This window comes from Pezoporus occidentalis, unplaced genomic scaffold, assembly GCF_034315485.1.
Source record: "Pezoporus occidentalis ecotype Australia unplaced genomic scaffold, CSIRO_AGI_Poc_V1 ctg342, whole genome shotgun sequence".
Classification (NCBI taxonomy): Eukaryota; Metazoa; Chordata; class Aves; order Psittaciformes; family Psittacidae; genus Pezoporus; species Pezoporus occidentalis.
Window position 1 is genome coordinate 6,736 of NW_026915397.1, and position 21,666 is coordinate 28,401.

A 21,666-nucleotide genomic window follows, 5' to 3' on the forward strand; every position below is an offset into this window, starting at 1 on the left:
TGTGGGTTAACCCTGCTTTGGAGCTGTTGTTTAGTTTCACCTGCACCATCTCCACAAAGACATTTCAACATCTCATGGACAAAATGGATCTGAGATGCTTCTGTTTAAAACCCATGGATTTTGACAATTCCACTGTGGGACTTTAATACTTGTGTGAATGTCCTAGAAGTTATAAACCTACCTCACCTACACCTACCTGATAAAGGACAGCCTTTGCCAATCAAAGACATTCCTCTAAGAGGTCAGATTGTACCTCTGAGTGAACTGCCTGAATGTCAGGGCCACGAGTGCACTAGTAAGCCTTACAAGGTAATAATAAGCCTTGACCAACCTCTATCCACATGCCCTCTGCTCATTCATCCAGGAGTGCTGCTTCAGCTCTGGCCTGAGCCTCAAGTCTGCCTGAGCTGCATCATAGCTGTGCCTGTCCTCAGCTGCCCTGATTTAGTGACTGCTTTTCCTGGAGGGGCTCCAGACTGACAATCCTGTCTGATACCCTGTCCCCTGGACTGACACTGGATCTATACTATAACCTTGTTTGTGAGCCATCTCCTGCTGTTCCCTCCCAGATGGACTCCCTGGATGAGGCTCATCACCTTGACCTGGCCAAGCCTGCCAGTGGACCCTGCCACTCTCACTGCCCTGCTCACATCCTGTGGGGCTGTGCCTTGGTTGGTGACCTCCTGTGGCCACTCTCAGCACCCAGCTCATCTGCACTGTAGGGTAGCCCCATTCTTGCTGCTGACACTGGATATTGTGCCTAAAATTAGGACAGAATTTCCACCTCACCAATCCTATTTTCATGTGGGAATCCATATGAGAAATCATTCAGTATGCCATGTACCAAAAGGAGACGATAACTTCCTTGACATTTTCTCAGAATGCTTCCTTCTTGGCATATAAACAACTTCCAGCCCCCTCCAGACACACTGTCAGAAATTTGCTTTCCACAGAACAATAAATACCAGATCAAACAAGATCATGCCAAAGCAATCAACACAAGACCTTCCAACACCTCTGCCTTTACACAGGAAAGAGCCTTGCAACACAGCCAAGTTCCTGCTAACTTACCACTTCTGCTGTAGTTATGTCGCTATGTCCCACAAGCCTATGACTTCTCTTTGTTCCATGTATCTTAGCTACTCTTTTCCAGCAGATACAAGTTGGGCAATGTCAATTAGGCTGCTCCAAATTAAAATTGCTTCCAGTGTGTTCTAAGCCTGACATTCACTGGAGTTCTGCAAGAACATTCGTATCTTTATCTTCTACATATACATTAGTTTAATAAAAATTATTAGAATCATATAATAGTTAGGGTTGGAAAGGACCTTAAGATCATCTAGTTCCAACCCCCCTGCCATGGGCAGGGACACCTCACACTAAACCATGTCACCGAAGGCTCTGTCCAACCTGGCCTTGAACACCGCCAGGGATAAAGCATTCACAACTTCCCCAGGCAACCCATTCCAGTGCCTCACCACCTTTACAGTAAAGAACTTCCTCCTTATATCCAATCTAAACTTCCAAAGTTTTAACCCTTTACCCCTTGTCCTATCACTATAGTCCCTATTCTATGAGCTTTGCCTCAGTAATCAGAGGTCTTTTATACTTAGCTGCATATGGGTTACTAGTATTTCTAAGCTTTACTGCAGTTAAGCTAGCTGCAGATACTACTCCTACTGTGCTCATAAAGAAAAGCTTTGGAAGATGATCTCAAAAAATTCACAGGAAAAAAATGCATGTTAGTCTTCAGGTACCTCAGTCATGACAACCACACAGGAAGCAATGCAGAACAAAGGTGCAGGAAAATGCTGGAAGTATAACACACACAGCTATTTTCACCAAATGAAAACTATGGGACCTATGTAGGCTAGAATTATTTAAAGCAAACAAAATAAAATCTTCATTCAACATTTTAGTTTAGCACTGGCTTGCTGACACTTACAGGGCAAATGCCTGTATAATTCTGTCATTAAGGAAGGGAACCAGATTTCACACAGTACCCAAGTAGTTTCACAGCCTGCCTGTGTGCTCCCAGGCCAGTCACTTTCTATTGCTGGCTCAGATGCATCACTTGACATGGAAACATCACTGTGCTGCAACAAACATAAATGTAGTAACATGTGGCAAATATTCTACCGCATTTTTGGTGATGATCACCCTTACAGTTATCCAAGTTACAAGTGGGTTTTTTTTTCTAATTTATTAGAAAGCAATATTTAGCAGTACGTAATTTTCCTTCCTTTTAAAAATAACCTGCAAGTTTGATTTTACTCTTAAGAACATATTAATAAATTCCCTTTCAAAGATGAATTTCTAGTATCAACTCTCTCTTAGACGTACACAAGAATTGAACATGGCTGTTACTTTTCACTTTTTCTTACTGCCTTTGTGGTTGGTTTCAGAATTTTGTAAGCACATAGTGAAATTTCAGAATACCTCTACTGCATTAGCTCTGGTGATTTAGCAGCATAAAACCCGACCAGAGAGTGTCTGAAAATTGGCACCACTTAAACAGGCTGTGACCACAGAATCATAGAACCGTAACTAGGTTGGAAAAGAACTTTAAGATCATCAAGTCCAACGATTATCCCAGGACTGCAAAGTCCACCACTAAACCATGTCACTAACGGCCTCATCTACATGGTTTTTGAACAGCTCCAGGGACGGTGACTTCAATACTTCGCTGAGCAGCCTGTTTCAGTCACCCTTTCAGTGAAAAGAATTTTCCTAATATCCAATCTAAAGCACCCCTGGTGCAGCTTGAGGCCGTTACCTCCTGTCCTATCACTTGTTACTTGGGAGAAGAGACTGACCCCACCTCACTACAACCTCCTTTCAGGCAGTTGTAGAGAGCTGTAAGGTCAGCCCTGAGCCTTCTTTTCTCCAGACTAAACAACCCAAGCTTTCTCAGCTGTTCCTCACAGGACTTGTGCTCCAGACCCTTCTGGAGCAATCAACAAAGCAAACAACCAGTTTTGTTTCTCTTCTTTGGACATGCTCCAGCACCTCAAAGTCTTTCTCGTAGTGAGGGACTCAGAAACAAACACAGGATTGAAGGTGCAGCCTCAACGATGCTCCAGTACAGGAGGATGATCACTGCCCTGACCCTGCTGGCTACGCTGTTGCTAATACAAGCCAGGATGCCGTTGGCCTTCGTTGACACCCGGGCACAAGCTGGCTCATGTTAGGGGGCCGCCAGTCAGCACCTCCTTTTCCTCTGGGCAGCTTTCCAGCAGCTCTTCCCCTAGCCTGTAGCGTTGCGTGGGGTTGTGCGAGCTAGAAGGGACCGGCTCACACCAACAAGGTGAGCGCTATTTGCAAGCCGCACTCCCGCTGCTCCCCTTGCGCCCGCTGGCACTCGCGGTGCCCGAGCACCTCCTCCAGCACTACCTGGTCTCTCCTTGGGGTACCACAACACGCGGCCGACCCGCCTGCTGTAAAACCGGCGGGACGATGAAGGGGGCGGACCTCGGCGGGACGTCCCCGTGGAGGGGCGGGCTGAGGTCGCGGCCTGCGTTGGGAAGGCGGCACTGCGCGGCTCAGCCTTCCGCTTCTCTCCGCTGTAGCGGCCGGGGCAGGTGGCGCCCGGCGTGTTCCGGTGGTCCCGCAGATCCTCGGTGGCCATGCGGCTCCTCACCGGCGCTTCCAGCGCAGTGCGGACGGCAGCACTACTGCTGCTGCTGCTGCTGCTGCTGCTGGCTCCCGGTTCCCGTGAGTAGCGGCCGCGGCGGGACGGGCGAGCGGGCGGCGGCAGCGCTGCTTCTCTCTGGTAGCCGTGCGGACCCAGGCCTTGCAGTGCAGCCGGGAGTGCGGGTGCGCCCTCGCTCCCCAACGAGTGCCCCTTGGCTCGGGTTTCTAGCTGCGAGCAAGCTTGGGGGTTGCCGGTTCCTTCTTCCCACCGGCACTTAAGAGCCGGGAGCGCACCGTGCGCCGGGCCGTGCCGGGACCATAGCGAGAGTCTCGGCACTCGGGATGGGTTTGAAGTGCAAACCGTAACTGAAGAGCACAGAGAGAGGGATGGGTGGGGTGTGGGGGTTCGCACACAGCGGGGGATTCACAAACGCGCCCGACCCTGCCCGCTCGCGGCTCCCATCTCCTTGCTCCCCTGCGAGTGCGAGCATGAGCTCGGAGGCGGGGCGAGCGGGAGATGTTCCCCAGAGCCCGCAGGTGACGGGGCCTGCCCGTGGTGGTGTCCGGATAAGCGAGTCTTTGGAGAGCCGAAGAAGCTGCGGTGCCCTAGGCCGGGCTGGGAGGAAATGCTTCCCTTGCGTGTTGTCGCTGTTCCCCGAGGCACGCTGTCGCTGTGGCCAGTGGCTTTTTGCAGCTTCGGGGATGCGGTGGTTTTGCTGCTGGGGCAGATGGTGTGTTTTGTCGTGCTTCTGCCGGACGCTTGCAGCGATGCCTCTTTCAACGGCAGATTCTAGTCAATGCAAAGCCTCCTGTTTTCTTGTGCTTTAAGTCGGGTGGTAGGAGACCGGATTCGGGGGATAACAATCGACATTCACTCAAAAAAAATGAGAGACAGAAAAGTCTGAGCTCCTAGAACTGCCTTTTCAGAAGACTGAAATGCCCCATAATTTCCCAAATAAGCCAAAAGATAGGTACTATAATTAACTTGCCATGTATAATGTTGAGGATTGTCAGTCAGTCCAGCAGTGTTAATATGTTGTCTAGTCTAAATTATAGATCGATATTAAAAAAGTAAAATGAGGGACATGTACAGATTTATAATTGCCCTAACAACAAAAAAAAAAAGAAAAAGAAAACCCCAAGCCAAACTGTTTTTTAAGAAGTTTATCAGTATCCTGTTTACTGCTTTGCCTTTTGGATCTTATGGCCTTCATTTCACACAGTAGACTGTCATTTAATTTCATGTAAGATTGGCCTGATCTTCTATCGTGCTGCTTCCTGAGTGCATGTGCTGGTTTAACTGAGCAGTTAGTGCTGTCTGCTGGGGCAGAGATGATCTCATCTAACTTTTGATGGTCAAATATAGTCTTTCCTTTATATGTGAATTTCTGGTATAGACCCTGTTTATAATGTATGGAGAGTTGTGCCCTTTTAAGGTTCAGTCTAGTGTGTCTATTGAAGTATCCTTTTTTTCTGCACACTTAATCAGAAACTTCCAGAAGCAGCTGCTGAGATTTGTGTTGATCTCAGCAAAAGCTATGATTCACTAATGAACACACAAGAGAAAGTGTGAAACGCATCAAATACCACAATTTGCAAAAAGTGAAAGTGGCAGTAAGTTTGCTCTTACTTCCAGTAGATTTCTCCTTACTCCAGTTAATTTTTTTGGGCAAGCTGGTTTTTTCAATGTAATTTTGTTCTTTTACTCTGCTGGACAGTTTATTTCAGTATGTCGGTAAAGTCAGTAGAAGAAAGCTCACCAAAATGTTACGGTTTAGGAAAAATCCATCCCACTATTATGTAAAGTCCAGCTGGCTTCCTGGTATCTTAGCGAGTAAGAAGAATCATGCTCCCTGGCAGAAAGGTGCTCCCATCCTCTTCCTGTTCAGACCAGATAGCTAGCAACGTCTTCCAAGAGCTTACCTGTATACAAAACGACTTGCAGTACAAAAAAGCAGCAGCAGCCTCCAGACCTGAAAACAGGCATAGCATCTCCTTACTTCTCTTAGATTCAACTTCTTTTAGAAACAACAGCAAAAGATGTTCTTTTTCATTCTCAAATTGACCAGTGCTGAGGATTGGTTAGTTTCATTTATGCTTTTCCTTAAGCATCTACGCAATGGTGTTTACACTTCATTTTGCAAGACTGTGAGATAGTTTCACAATGTTAAGGCATGTCTGTAAAGTTGCTGGGGTAATCCTGCCTGACCTTTGTCTCAGGATGACCTACTTTTTTGGTAAGTGAAGAATGCCACTTCAAATAGGTACCAAAAGACCTTCTTTTGTCAAAGGGAAAAGAAATAAAGTTTCCAGATAGCAGGGATTTGATTTAAAATTTGTTAAAATTGCGTGGCAGATGTTACAGGAGACTTGGGGTCCTGGGTTGTTTCTGTTTTAATCTCCAGAATTTGAGTTTCATTCATTTCAGCTGAGAAGAACGAGTATGCTGATGGTGGAGACTCTCTAAGCCAGAGTTATACTGAAGTTGCTGCTCTTACCATCTCTGCTTTAGCCATTGCAGCACCTCAACTGTTACTCATTTAAATTGCTTTGAGGTTGGTGTCCAAGTCTGAGATCTTCCTGATGGACTGTGCATTTTCAGTGCCTCTGTACTTTCTGGTTTTTAAACCAACAAAACTGTAATGACTTGATCATAAACCTCTCTTACTTACCAGCAATGCATCAAACTTGAGAAGATACAAAGGCAAAATTTTATGTATGACTTTTGAAATGTCCGCAAAATGAACCTGTAAAGTTGTGCTTAGCAAAAATATGAGTTTATGTATTAATGTCTTTCTGTAAAGAGGTTCAGTTAAGACTAGACATAAAGCTTACAAGTCCTTACAGATACATTTCTTTGTAAATCTTATTTGTCAAGATAAATATGTTTATCTTAAATAACTTTGCAGGAGTGGGTAAATTGACCTTTGTTGCATGCAGGAAATTGAATGAGTAGTAACCACCCATCTGTGGATGCTTCTTCTACCAGGCTTCATCTACAGAGAACAGTAATTTTGTATTTGCCTGAGCTGGAAACCGCAGGTTCCTAACATTAAAGGTTCATGGGTGTTATCCACTGTGTTGATCTTGTCATGATCTGCTGAAATCAAGTCCATTTAAAATCTTGTTGTGTTCATTTTCAGTAAGTACCTGTCACCCTGCAGCTGTCTATGTGGCTGAAAGAAGGCAGATTCAGATGGGGTATTAGGAAGTTCTTTACTGTGAGGATAGTGAGACACTTGCACAGGTTTCCCAAATAAGTTGTGGCTGCCTTTTCCCTGGCAGTGTTCAAGGCCAGGTTGGACAGGGCTTTGAGCAGCCTGGTCTAGTGGAAGGTGTGCCTGTGGCAGTTTGGAACTGGATGATCTTTAAGGTCCCTCCCAACCCAAACCACTCTGTGATGCTGTGTGTTTAGCACAAAGTTGGATCTTCAGCTCCTGTCTGACTGCCACTTCTGGAAGCTGAATTCCAACTATAAAGCTAAAAAAACTGTCCTAATTTTGCCCTTTTGAAAGTTTGCTTATCCGGATTGTCTCCAACTTCTGTCGTCTCATGCAGTAGAGCAACAAAACTGCGAGGGGCCCCGCAGGCACTCGGTGTACCAGACTGTGCCTTAGTGTTTCACAGGAAGCACACTTGCCTTCAGATACACCCCAGCCAGCCACAAGCAGTTATATTTTGAGCTGCAGCTGCACCTAGCCTTAAACACAGGAAAACAGTTGTTTGACAAAAATGTTGTTGACGCCTTTTCTCTATTCTTTTCCAGTATGTGGTGTGCTGTTTTACTTTGGGTATTTCCTTGGTTCGGTTCTGTTTCAGCATGAAAAATTAACAGGGAGATCCTTCGTTTCTCTTCGCCTTCCTCTTTTCCCTGCATCACAGGGGAAACAAGCATCAGCATGGAGTTTCTCTATCAGGGTTTGTAGAATCAAAACTCACACCTGTATGTGTACACCTCGGTCAGTGCAGAATTCTGGCCTTGGCACTTCTGCTCCCTGGAGAAGGCCAGAAACCCACACTGTTTTGCTTTGGGCCAGGTGCCCTGTGTAGTCTGTGGTCTCGAATGAGTCTCTGGCTCTTGTCAGAGCCATTGCTGTGTAAAAGCTTATGCTGCTTTTCCTTTTGCCTTAACCCAGGAGTTCTTCCTGCCTCTCTGGATGAAGTCTCCTACTGTCCCTGCAGTAATACACACTGCTTCAAACCCAAAACCACAGTCTGAGGATAGACAGCGGTTTGGGAATAGTGTCATATAAAGATTTTCTCACTTGTCTTATTCAGTGCCATGTATTGCAGTGTGGCATATTCTTTTGCAGTATCCCATGTTAGTATGTGCTTGTATTTTGGAGCAGCTGCTAGTGATCCAAATTAAGAAACCTGTCAGTGTTCAGGGTTTTTTTGAGGAGGAAAAAAAAAAAGTATCTTTTAAGCTGGATAAGGTCCCTGGTGTCTTTTAAGGTGTGCAATCCAAGCTGATCTGAACTAGGACTAATACAGTCCTGTCTTCTCTTCTACCTCTAGTTCTTGCTTCTGTCTGTCATCTAATCATGCAGGGAGCACATGCTGCTGGTTGAGGCAGCAAAAAAACCCGTTGTGTGCTGTTGTTGGGGGGGGGGGGGGTAGTGTTCTGTTGGCTTAGCTTCCTCAGATCATTGTTTAATGTGGGGTGACTTCCTCTGCAGGATTGGGTCCTTCGTTGGGAAGCTTAGTTTACCTATGTCCCAAACTCCTTTTTTTCTTTTTTTTTTTTTGTTTGCTTATTTTGCCTAAGATCCCTAATTAAAAAGTCTGACATATCTTGCAGCGCTGCCCCCAGTCTTCATATTACAGGGGTAAGATACGACGAGTGGTTTGCCATTTGTATTTGCAAATTTTACATTTCTGAGATCTTAACTAAGGTTTTGGAGCCACTAAGAAAATGCCCTATTGCTGTGATACTTAGTTCAGGTTATTTGCTTGCCTTTAGCAGAATATTGTTGTAAGTGATCAAAACTGAACGCTGCTTAGCAAAGGCAGAATCCACACAAGTGATCCTCTTGCATGCATGTGAGTGCCAGACTTTTCTTTTTGTGTCGTTTCTAAATTTTACCACTTGTCTGTAGACCAGGCCTAAGGACAGAGGAACCTTTTAGGGTATGATGATACTTCACTGGAGATGTGATCCTTCTCTATCCCACTTCCCACCTGTCAAATGCTCTATGGACACATTAGCATGCTGTTAGCCCTAAACTAAGCAATGTAACTTCTGAATGGAGCTTAACTGTTTTACCATGCTGCCCATGTAGGGGCAGAGCAAGTGCCCGTCTGCCTGCAAAGGCCTTGCAGGTTTTATAGGAAGCGATTTACATGGGAAGTTCTTTCTCTTCTACTGTAGGTAATGTGAGTCATGTTATTACTAAAGGAAGGCCTGATTTTCTGCCTCTTCAGTCTCCTTTCATCTCAAGGAAGAGAATTTGGGATGGCGATGATGGGGAAGATAAAACTGAGGATGGGAAGGAGTTTCCAGTTCATTTGATGGTTGAGTAGTGCAGGTGTCATTTTTAATGTGCTAAGAGCAGGCTGTAGTGGTACCATGCTTTTACATCATCATTATACCTAACTCCTGTCCATAATAGTTTAGTCACTTCTATGCCCAAAGCAGTTGACAGATGCTGTACAAACTTCCTCCCCTCTCCCCCCACTTCTTATTAATAAAGCACCTAAAAATATCTTATTTTTCTTGGGTTTTATGTAGGAAGTGAAGAGATGATGAATACCAGCAGTACTACACCCTTCACAACGATTCCAGACCCTAAGTTGAAAGGTAATATGCATTTCTGTTGGTGTTCCTCAGTAGCATCAAGAAAAACAGTATGTATTTTGTATACCTTAAACTGCCCTGTAATAGTTTTCCCTTTATTTCATTTTATTGAATTGTAAACAGCTGCAGGGTAGGAGGGAGGTACTCTAATTGCCACATCTATTCCAGGACAACTAAAGATATTTAAGAATAGCAGAACACAACTTAATCCTCATATACTTAGGTACCCCAGAGCAACAGAGAAAGGAGAAGTGGGAAAATTTGATTTCTAGAACTAGAGAGACCAATTTACAGTTAAAAAGACAACCACCAGCTCAAGAAGTCTGCTAGGCTGGAATTGAGTGCTCTTGAGAAAAAGACAAGGCATTCTTTCATTTTATTTTTAATGTCAGAATGAATTCTAGGTCCACTGTGCTTGAACTCATTGCTAAAGCACACATTTATTTCATAGTGTAGTCTCACTTTGACAGCATTAAGCTGTACACCTTTAAGCATGTACCATGCAAAAGGCATATTCCTTGAGACATTTTTGCCCTGTACTCCTTCACTCATATCACTTGCTGTTGGCCATCAAGTGGAATATATAGCCAGTACTCTGCTCATTGACTCACTCAGTCATGAGTTGATTTCATTGCTGACTCCCAAACTCCACACCTAAATCGCAGGCTTCTTTTCATCTGTATAAGCATGCAGTCCACATCCAGTTGTTTTCCCAGGATTGCAGAAGTAAGCACTCTTAACGTGGGGGAGACCCAAAGCTGTGTTCTGGTTACAGTAGTGGGCCAGTATGGGAAAGGTTTAGCCGCAGGTATATCCATGGCTTACGTTGTTATAAAAGTCAGCACATCCAAGAAAAAAATGTATTTGTAATTGTACAATCACAGACTGTTTCTCAAAGGCAGTTTAAATCTGCAGCTTAATATTCCAGCTATGTCAGTATGTATCCAAGGGTTGTGTGTGCAGTACACAATGGTGGGTGTCCTGGATTCAGCAGTAGCAGTCATTTTTTGTCCTTCTTAGTAGCTGGTGCAGTGCTGTGTTTTTGACTTTCAGCCTGGGAACAGCACTGGTAACACCGATGTTTTTAGTTACTGCTCAGTAATGTTTAGTCTGACCAAGGACTTTCTGAGCCTCATGCTCTGCCAGGGAGGAGGGGAAGCTGAGAGGAAGCAGAGACAGGACACCTGACCCAAACTGACCAAAGAGGTATTGTGTACCACAGCATGTCATGCCCAGTATATAAACTGGGGGCAGTTACCCAGAAGGGCGAGATCACTGCTCGTGTCAGGCTGGGAATAGGTTGGCTGGTGGTGAGCCGTTGTATTCTCTTCCCTCGTTATTACCTCATTATTATTGGTGGTAGCAGCAGTGATTTGTGTTATACCTTAGTTACTGGACTCTTCTTATCTCAACCCGGGGGAGTTACATTCTTTTGATTCTCCTCCCCATCCCTCCGGGAGTGGGGGAAGGAAGGGGGGAGTGAGCAAACGGCTGCTTGATACTGAATTACTGGCTGTGCTTAAACCACAACAGTGGGTTATGTCAATGAAAATGCAAAGTGATTCCCTCTGTAATTTCCTCCCTCCTCTTTTTGGTAGGTGATATAAAGATGAAAATTTGTTGCATTTGTTTTTACACCTGAGCTTGTTCAAAACATATATGCAATTGCAAAGAGGGTTGCCAGAGCTGGTTTAGACTAGACTTCTCCAGTGGTAAGAACAGCACGTCTGTTAAAAGGAAATAGGCTTCTTGATTTTGGTAGCTGTGTTGCTGTTCTCATCGTCTCTGAGGTCATGCGTTTTATTTTCCAGCTATGCCGGAAAGCAGTAGAGCTGCTGCAAGGCAGATAGCACTAGCAGTGTGGGATGATGCTGTAAAAGATCATTCACTTCAGAGAAAAGAATAATCACAGAATGGGCATAGACAACAGTGCAGAATGAAGGGAGGGAAGTATGGACAGTGGTACTCCCACGAATGGGAGTTACCAGAAAGCTCAGTAGCTCTTTGCCTGGAGGAAGAGACCATTAATCTGTAAGAAACTTGGAAGATCAGTGCAGCAATGAGGACAGAAGTGAGAGGGTGCCTGAGAACCTAGAAGTAGCATGAGTTGCTGAAAAGAAAACTGGTAAAGTAGAAGTGAAAGAAAGGAAGGAAGGACAAAACCATTAAGACTGAACCATGGTTTATATTTTAAGTTTTTGGAAACAGGTACATTCTTAAGACCGTCTTTGTGTGGAAAGAGCTTAATCTTACTGAAAGATGCTTCCCAGGGCATTGGTCTTTCCCTCCCTGACTACTCTGTGCCAGCATGAGACCAGTTTGTAGCAGAGATGGGGAAAAGTGAAAATAAAAAAAAAAGATTGAGGGACAGGAAGCAGAACTGAAATAGGGGAATAAAAGCTAGGGGGAAAAAAACCCTACAGTGCTTATGTAGGTCAAGAATGTCAGTGACAGTATGGCTGGTAACAGCAACTGGAATAGGACATGGTGTAGACATGGATGAGAGAAAAAAGAGGGGATGTAAAGAATTCAGATTTGGGCACTGCTGCACATACACTGTAACAATTTTCTTGCTGCGCTGAGATCTGGAAGCATTTTGCAAAGGAGTAAACCCATCTGGTTTGGGATGGAATGCTTTCTGCTCTGCTCACACCTGTAGCCTTCAAACAGAGATAGCCCGACTATTGTGTTGTGGGTACATTAAAATGAAAATTAATAATATTTCTTTTCTTGTTTTGTTTTCCTTGAAGGCAGTAGTAGTTTGCCCTCCAATCTCACTGTTGCATCATCTACAAAATCAACAACAACATCTACAGTAGGTATGTGTGTGTTCATCTGTGTGTTACTATGAACCTAGAAGCTAGCTGCAAGTATACCCCAGATAACGCCAAATTTGAATGAAATACCCAACAAAAGTGGGTATTTGAGAGAGGCATTATCATTTTAGGGCTGAGAGACAACCTGTAAAACAACTCTGAAATTAAGCTATACTGTTTTTCATGTTTAGATAACATGCTTCTCCAGTAGGAGCAATGATGTTTCTGGTGCCATTGAAAAACAGTTATCAAAATTAACTTTCAATTCTTTTTTGCAATTTTATGTTAATTTTTTCACTCTAAGTAAATTTCTTCCATTTTCATGCATCAGTTATTGTGCAAACAGTGTGTATCTCTTTAATGTTATTTGACACTGAAGAGATTTAGGGTATAATGAAGTCCTTACTCTTGAGTTTCAAGAGTAAGAGTCCGTTTCCTTTTAGGTAAGACTAATGGCACCTTATACCATAGAAAATAGTCCTTATAAAGAGTAGTCCTTATAGAGCTCATAACACCAAACACTGGAGTTAAGTGAGACACAAGCAGCAGATCTAGGACAATCTGTCATGGGTACTTTTCCCATTGTTCTACGACTGCCCTCTTCCTTCACAACTTGGCAAAAGAACTGTAGGTGAGCATGATTTCCCAAGGCAGCAGTGTTGTAGCTGTGATGCTCCCACGTAAGTAATGTGTTTACAAAACACATCTTTGTAGGAAGCGTGAAAGCAGATATTTAACCTGTGACACGAACACTTCATCCATTTGTATATGCAGTGCTCCAACTGTTGGATATGTCAATATGAGATTATTTTAAAAAGAAATAAAAAAAAAAAATTCATCTGGGCAAACTTCCACAGGCATATTTCACCACATCAGTAAAGATCAGATAAGAATTAACGTCATGCAGTTGTTCAGTCCGTGATGCACAGATCAAAGGTTGTATCTGAGGGAAGAGAAGCTATTTCCATGCATTAACTGGATCCCTTTTGTGCTAAGAGCCATGTGGAAGCAGGGCAGAAATATTGTGCCTACCCTAGGATTCTTTGTGTGTTTGTGGAGCTCTATGCTGATCATGAGGTCCCAGCTATGTCATGCCATTTCCAGTACAACTCTCACTTTGTGTCTCTCTAGTCTGCAGAGGATAACCTCTGAGCTACCACACTCAGAAGTTGCTTGTTACTCATTTAAGAATAAAATACCCGGGGGGAGGGAAGGGAGGAGGAATCTCTGCAAAGATGCAAAGACCTTCCATTTGATAGCAAGGAAGTAGTGTGGTGTCTCATTCCATTGCCTGCAATGTACCAGTTTAAGCATGTCTAACTTGAATAGTGGAGAGAATTTTATAATCCCCTTCTTGCCTTAGGGCCTTCCAAACGAGTAAAGTCATTGTTAACACAGGTGTTTCATCCACCCTGTGTTCCAACCCTTCCACCCTCTGCTCCAGCACTGATTATGGGTTTCTTGCAGAGGTCTGAGCTTTGCTGTGTTTGGATAATAACAGTAAAAAGAGGCCAGAGCCTTTTTAAGCACAGTACAGCCTAACAGACAGCTGTGCCTTTCTTCACAGGGTTTATGATTCATAAACTTTTTTTTTTATTTACTTTGTTAGAAACTTCATAGATTTTAGAACATCCAGTTCATCCAGTGTTCATCCAGTTTGATTATCTGTCTTGACCTCTTCAGAATAAAGACTGCAGGATATGTGTACTTAATTTTCTTAAACTCTTTTTTTCTTTTAGTTTTTTTTTGGGGGGGAAGCTTTTCATGGCAGAAGCAAAAGTCTCTTCCAGTTATTCCCCATGCAAAAGAGAGTATTTATTTGTTTTAGGAAGAGCATTCAGTAGTAAGTACTTTCTGTGTCAGCACCGTGCTTATACAATTTGAGTAGTGTTTGGTCTTACTGAGTTAGAACACCAAGGGAATAGTGCATGCTGCTAAGAAATCTTATCTTTATACTACATATATAATTTGATGGATATAGCATGTCTAATAAAGACAGCATACAAAGTAAAATACTTATTTCTTTTAAAATAAAGCATCATAAACCTTAACTACATGACTGGCATGTCTGCTTTTTAAATAATAAAATTCACTCAGGCAGTCTGGGTTTGATTAGAGTGAAGTTCTGTGAAGCCCAGCTGTCTTTTGGGTAAAAAATAATTAGGAAAATAAAAGATAAAAGGACAGATGTTGCTAGAAAATGTTCTTCATCTTAACTCTGTTGGTAAAATATCTTTCAAATACACAGAAGAACAGATTGGTGCCCAGTTCATGTTTGCTTCCCAAATTCTCCAGCTGCCTCAGTGAGCCTCCCACTGATGTTTCGAAATGACTGATGCTAAATACATCATGAAAGATAAGTCTGAAAGGGATTAACCAGATTTTGCTCTTTATGTTACATCAGCAAGTGCTGTAATCTTGGTAAAGTAAGAAAAATTACTAGTAGGAGAGGCAAAAGGTAACACACAGATTTGCTGAAATTCCTCATGACAGCTGCTTGGATATTGTTTTTGCTGACTCAGGTTTTATGTAGGGTAATTTAATGTTTGTTAAATAAACACCATCTTTGTGTAACATCATTTGATAATGTTACATATGGAACAATTAACCATTATATTGCTCAGAAACAGGAGCCAGTTTGACACTCAGAAATTATGGCTTAAAGAAAGAAACAACAACAATAAGAAAAACCCACAGAAAACTGACTGGTTGACACTTGCTTTCAGAGTTACCTTTTTTTTTTTTTTGGTATCCTTTCTATTAAGGATGCAGTAACCAGGTCTGGTTTCATGTCATATAACTGTAGATGGTTTCCACATAGACATTTCTTTGCTTATTTCCTACAATGAAGAACCATTTGATATTTATAGATCATTGTGCCTTTGGGGAGTTTACCTGTCAAGTGTTAAAATGTGCCCTGAATTTTATCTGATGTATTTTACACATGCTTCATAGAGGAACTGAATTTCCTAATTGTGACAAGGTAAGCACATGAGTATAGTACTCCAACTGTTCCATCGCAATGAATGCTCATTTCAAAGCGTTTCCCAGGGTTATGGCACAATACAATTATAACATCAAAGAACAGGAAAGTAAAAAACATTTCCTATGGGACTGAATTGGGCTGCTTAAGTAGTTTTAACATTAAATGTGTCAAAAATGTTGTGTAGATCATTTCCTTTCTGAATGCTTACACTGTCATATTGTTTGGGTTTTATGTTTTTGATGTTCACATCTGTATTGTAAGAAGATATACATAAGTCTTAGCAAAGACACCATTCTGTGTGTAAGTTCACATGTTTTAAACAGCGCTTAAAGGAAGATTGTTCGATAGAGAAGAATTTTAGATACTGCATAAAAAAGCAGAAATTTATTAAGTGTGCAATGGTATTGAGATGAAACTACCTATTGTTAGTTGTTTTAGAAAGTTTGAAGAAAACATGGGTATAATTAAACATTTGAATATCCATCATGAAAAGCTTTTGTGGCATTGAAAATTAATCCAGTTTGTGTTAGGTTATAGAAATAATACAGAAGAAGAGAAACTTATCATGGTTGATGAGAAACTTAACATGAGCTGCAGTGTGCACTTGCCACTTTCTGCCAACCGTGTCCTGGGCTGCATCAAAAGGAGCGTGACCAGCAGGTCGAAGGAGGTGATCCTGCCCCTCTACTCTGCTCTCGTGAGACCTCACCTGGAGTATTGTGTGCAGTTCTGGTGTCCTCAACATAAAAAGGACATGGAACTGTTGGAACAAGTCCAGAGAAGGGCCATGAGGATGATCAGGGGACTGGAGCACCTCCTGTATAAAGACAGGCTGAGAAATTCGGGGCTGTTCAGGCTGGAGAAGAGAAGGCTGCGTGGAGCCCTCATAGCAGCCTTCCAGTATCTGAACGGGGGCTACAAGGATGCTGGGGAGGGACTCTTCATTAGGGGCTGTGGTGATAGGACAGGGGATGACAGGTTCAAACTTGAACAGGGCAAGTTTATAGATTGGATATAAGGAGGAAGTTCTTTCTTGTGAAGGTGGTGAGGCACTGGAATAGGTTGCCCAAGGAAGTTGTGAACGCTCCATCCCTGACGGTGTTCAAGGCCAGGTTGGACAGAGCCTTGGGTGACATGGTTTAGTGTGAGGTGTCCCTGCCCATGGCAGGGGGTTGGAACTAGGCAATCTTAAGGTCCTTTCCAACCCTAACTATTCTAAGACAGCTGCAAAGAGAGCTTCTTCCTAAAATACCTTCATACATAAAAGCCTCATACTGTCTTCTTAGAGAAATACTAGTTGCATAACAGTCTTTATGTTTCTTGTTTGTTCCTTCTTAGAAAAATAGGTAATTATTCTTAAAATCATTCTAGCTGGTCGCCTTCTACTGAGGTTCTAAAGATTTTGCTATAAATATCAATCTCTATTATTATTGAATTTTGCTTCATGGCATTCTGAACAATTCATTATTGCTTTCTGAGGAGGGAAGGGGAAGTGTTAAGTAAAGCAAAGTAAAATTTAAAAGACATTAGGTGTCACTTGAACTTGTGAAACAACATTCCAGTCTTTGCTTTAACCTTGAAAGAAAGCTCACTACTAAGTAAATACCAGCCAGCAGATTTACTGTAGTTGAACTTTTATCACATGTGGAAAACTTTTTGAACCTTAAGCTTAACATACATACAGAATTCTTTCTGGTAAGTTTAATATACATGCAGCCTTATTAACGTCAGTGTTTCATTCAGAAGCAAATTAAAGATTAAATCATTAATAAACAGAGGTGGGAGGGAGGGCATTTTCCCACGGAATTCCTTCTTGTCAGAAAAGCTTACTTTTCTGGAAGGTTGTTTGCTTCAAATGGAAAGCTAATCTTGATCCAGGATTTCATCACATTTTAAAATACTGTAAGTTTGGCATGATTCTATGGAATTGGAGAGTGTTATAGGACCCTTCTTCTAAAAGTTATTAAATATTATCCAGATTTTCTTTACTACTTTTCCTTTGAACCACTCTTGACCTTGAGCTTTAGAAATCTGAAGTTAGGTCTTTCCAAATGAAATGCATAGGGGAAGAGTCTGTATGCAAGCCTGGATAGCCATGCAGTGGCATTTTCATTGTTACTCTGCCATTCTCTTTAGCCATGATAAATACTATTTTATTCAGTGAGTATGCAGTTTATTTTTTTAAGTATATTTTTCTGTGTGATATCACAAATAAAAATTTCCCAGGTACGTCCACCCATACTACTCACCCAACCAGCACCAGTCAGCCTATCAACACCACTGTGTCTGTCATCTTGACGACTCAACCCACCAAAACCAGCCAGACAACAAGATTCACCACAGCTCCATCAGTCACATCATCACAACCGAATATTACAGTGGTGACCACTTCCAAGATTTCTTTCACTTCTGTAACAGGTGAGTTCACATTTCAAGATGCTTATAAAGGTTTGTGTATGTGTTGGCACACGTTATACATGAGTTTTTTAGAGTTGGTAATTTTATGAAAGAAGGCATTTGCATGCTGAAAAATGAGAGTAAGGTGGGGTTCTGTTAATTGAGTTGGCTACAATGATGTTGCTCTGAGCAATCCACTTACTTAAATAAGGCTTCACTTAATCTGAGAGACCTGATACATTTAGGAAATAAAATGCAAGTGGTTTGAACCAGCAGCTACCAGCAAGGAGATTAGCAGTATTAGGAGAAAGCCTGGCTTTTAAATACAACTTCTGCATTTGTTCAGCTCTCCCTTCTGCAGCTTACTTGAACCCATCTCTTAATACTTCCTTTTTTACAGCTGATATGTGGCTCAAAATATGCCTGCTACCTTGATAGAAAGACTGAGTTTTGTTAGTAGTGTACTGAATTTTATCCCTAACAGAGGATAGGGTATGACTATGAATGAATCTCTCTTCATGCAAAAGTTGTCAAATACAGTTTCACAGTACCCAAAAACAGGTGTAGCATTCAGTATTTCCTTATGGTTAGTTCGCACCACTTCATGCTTACTCTTCCAAACAGGTTAGGGTGACTGACATGTCAGCAAAGTGTTGTCAGGTAGGTAAAGCTGTCATCAACAGAACTTCTCGTTAGCCACATAACACTCCCTGTAGCAGGTACAACTAGAGACAGGCACAGACCAGGTCTTTTCATGGGAGTTTGTAGCAGATAAAAACAGTTTTCACACCAAAACTGCTACAGCTTACCTCAGGTCACATTATCTCTGTCAATATTTGTGTTGGGCTGCAGAGCTGATCTCACTTGGACAGTGAGAGTACAGTTCCATGAGACAAAGTAAAGCAATCCAACGGCTCATTGCCACCAAAAGTATTTTACTCCCATCACATAACTACACTGGCTGACTTGGTGGTTGTTGGATCACTCTGCAGGCTGATGCACTATGCTCGTCTGATTTAAAGCAACTTCCTTTTCTTCTTTAGTTTCATTTCTGGCATTAATTTCAGGCCAGCTTGGTGAGTTAAATTGGCTCATTGAAGGGTGTATGAAAAACACCAGAACAGGCCTAAGAAGGGCAGGAGCTGCATATGTGGAAAGAGGGGAGAGTAGGGGAGAAAATAGAAGGGGAAAGAGGGAAGCGGAGAGAAGAAGTTACAGTCAGTCTTTCAAAGACAGCAAGCAGTTGAATCCTGTGTAACCAGAGTCTGGCTCTTAAAAATGGAGTTCTAGGTTTCCGTGTGCTTGGCTGGTGTCCTGCCAGTTGATGTAAGTTAAAGTTGCCTGACTGGGTCTTTAGATGATATGTCAGTGGGGTGGGCACAATATAAACAAGTCCCACAAAACACAGTTTTGCAAGCTCTGTAAAAAGTGCCTTTTGTTATCTTTTTTTCAGGCACATCAAAATCTAAGGCTGTCATAGCCAAAACCTCCAGATTTGATGTGGGCAGTTTTGTAGGTGGCATTCTGCTGACGCTTGGAGTCTTAGTTATTCTCTACATTGGATGCAAAACCTATCACTCTAGAAGAGGCATTCAGTACAGAACCATGTAAGTTCCCAGGGGATTGTCCTTGTTAATGTATTACTTTCTTGAGAAGACACAGACAAACAAGGAGAATGAACTGTTGCACACGTTGGTTTAATGTACATTATATTATCATCATTAAGAGGTTTAACTGTGATATTTTGTCTTTCACCACATCAGCTATTCCTTATTATTATGCCTCTCCTCTGTGAGAGAGCTTTGTCTTGTACCTCACCCCTTTTGTAGTGAATAGCTCAATCAAAATTGTACCATCTCATTTGCCATTTATACTCAGCTCTACATAGTTTTCTTCCAGGCTTCTAGACTTGCCTCCTTGTCTAATAATTACTTTAAGAACTGTGAATTCTGAAAAACAGGTTGCTTTTCTTTTTCCTATTGAGTATCCTCCATCTTGGTTGAGAAGCTTGTTTTAAGTGAGGTGATGTCATTAGACTTGTTGGGATGTTACTGTTTAGGCCTCATGTTTTCTCTCTATCTTGAATTTTGCTTGGTGGTCATGGAATTTAACCAGTCCCTACTGCACATTTTCCCATGTTGGTGTTTGAACGGATATTACAGAATTTATATCGGTATCTGAAACAAAGGAAATCTGTCGCTGAGCTTTTAAACTGGCTTTGATTGCCTGTCACTACTGCATGTGGGTAAGATAGGATAAAAATGGCACTGCAACAGCTGATGTAAAAATAGATACTTGAATGAAAGCCAAAATGAAGCTAGTGAAGCTGGAGGAGTGTTGGCAAAATGCAATTGTTCTGTTAACTTCAGATTTGGCTCAGAGAGGACTGTAACTCCCAGAGCAATGTGCCCTTAGTCCTTCCAGCAAGATGTTCTCTGTTCACAAAATAACCTCCTCAGCAGCAGCTGGGTGGCTCTTTCTCATTGACAGTTGCTTGTACTGCAGAACATTAATTACTGTGTTTCTATTACAGTGATGAACATGATGCCATCATTTAAAGAGACTTCAGGGAAGAAGAAACCCATCCTGTCACAGCTGTTTAACTTGCTTCTGGAAGAGTATCTTTCATAAAGATGATACCAGTCTCTAGACCTGCCTTCAGTGTGATCCTGCAAAATGTTGAAAAGCTCTTTAAACATCCTGATTTTTTTGCATTGGCTTTCATAAGGAGAAGAGGAACTCAGTGCTCTGTAGAGACAGTATTTTCTTTTTCCAGTATTTGTAACCAGATGTAAAGAAATGCACATCTTGAGTCATTTTCAGGTACACACACAAGTCTAAAATAGCACAGTGGATCGCAGCCTTGCAATTAAGTTTAGTTATTTCTCACATACTTTATAAATCCGGTGTGTTCTATAATGGATATAGTAGATTTAATTAGGATACATTTGAGAGTAGGCATAGGTTTTTGCAAGTAAAATGGAGTTTTTTTTTTCCTAAGATTTTGTATTAAACTTATTTATTTTGAAGTTTGATGCAAACTATAGTTTAGAAATTTTGGATTTTGAACAACTCGGTTAATTTTTATTGCGCTATAAGGGGATGTGGTTTGCTGACTCTATAGAAGGTAATAATGGGTAAAAGGCCTTAAGTTGCACCAGGGGAGGTTTAGATTGAATTTTATAAAAAACTTCTTCACCCCATCCGGGGGTTGTCAAACACTGGATTAGACTGCCCAGGGGAGTGGTGGAGTCACTGTTCCTGGAGGTTAAAAGATGCGTAGATGCAGCACGGGGACATGGTTTAGTGGCATGGTAGACTTGGCAGCACTGAATTAACAGTGGGACTTTATCTTTCTTAAGGGTCTTTTCCAACCTAAATGAGTCTGATGTGTACTTATAACTTCAGTTATTATCTCACCAGTGACCTGCAAAGACTTTCCTGAGCCTAGCTGCAGGAAGCGTGGACAGGCTGGAGATACCCCTCCATCAACCCTTTCCTCCAAATGGGTGCTTACAAGAAAACAGCCTATATGATCCGTAGCTTCTTCCTTATAGCATGTTGTACTAATGAAGCATGTGCAATTGAAAGTAAAGTAAAAATGGGAAAATCTAATTGCACCTTCATAAATATGAAAAAATATGAAAACGGCTTCTGAAAATTGGCTTTAAGTTGAATGTAGCAGTCCCTTGAATCTGTATGTAATGTTTTAGCAGCATTTGATAAGCACTGGAAGTTACAAAGAGAAGTGGAAAATGTGTAAGATAGCATTTTAGAAGAATATAATTTGCATTTTTACAACTATTTTCAGAACTTGGTACTGTTGCACACGTGTACAGAGGCCTGGTCAAAAGGCCACTGAAGGCAATGGGCCATGTCTTAGAAGGCCTTTAGATTAAGGCCCAAATACACTGGGGGTCCTATGGAAGATGGCTGATGCTGCTTCTGTATCAGTTCTGCACTGAGGTTAACTGAGGTAAACCTGCTGGCTTCAGTAGATGGGCTCCTGATTTACACTGGTGTAAGGACAACTAGAG

The 21,666-nt window shown here is 42.1% G+C and overlaps 1 protein-coding gene across 2 annotated transcripts; it reads left to right on the forward strand.

Annotated features, from left to right (window-relative positions):
• Positions 1-3,509: 3,509 nt before the first annotated feature.
• Positions 3,510-21,242, forward strand: TMEM123 (transmembrane protein 123). Of its 2 annotated transcripts, none has more exons than XM_062629850.1 (6): positions 3,510-3,714; positions 9,365-9,433; positions 12,181-12,249; positions 17,459-17,650; positions 19,083-19,236; positions 20,163-21,242. In XM_062629850.1, exons 1-6 carry the CDS (start codon positions 3,627-3,629, stop codon positions 20,185-20,187), a joined length of 597 nt encoding a protein of 198 aa, XP_062485834.1. In that variant the 5' UTR covers positions 3,510-3,626; the 3' UTR covers positions 20,188-21,242. The 2 variants fall into 2 exon arrangements, with proteins under 2 accessions (XP_062485834.1, XP_062485835.1); XM_062629851.1 differs by having other exon boundaries at positions 3,691-3,708.
• The last annotated feature ends 424 nt before the right edge of the window (positions 21,243-21,666 follow it).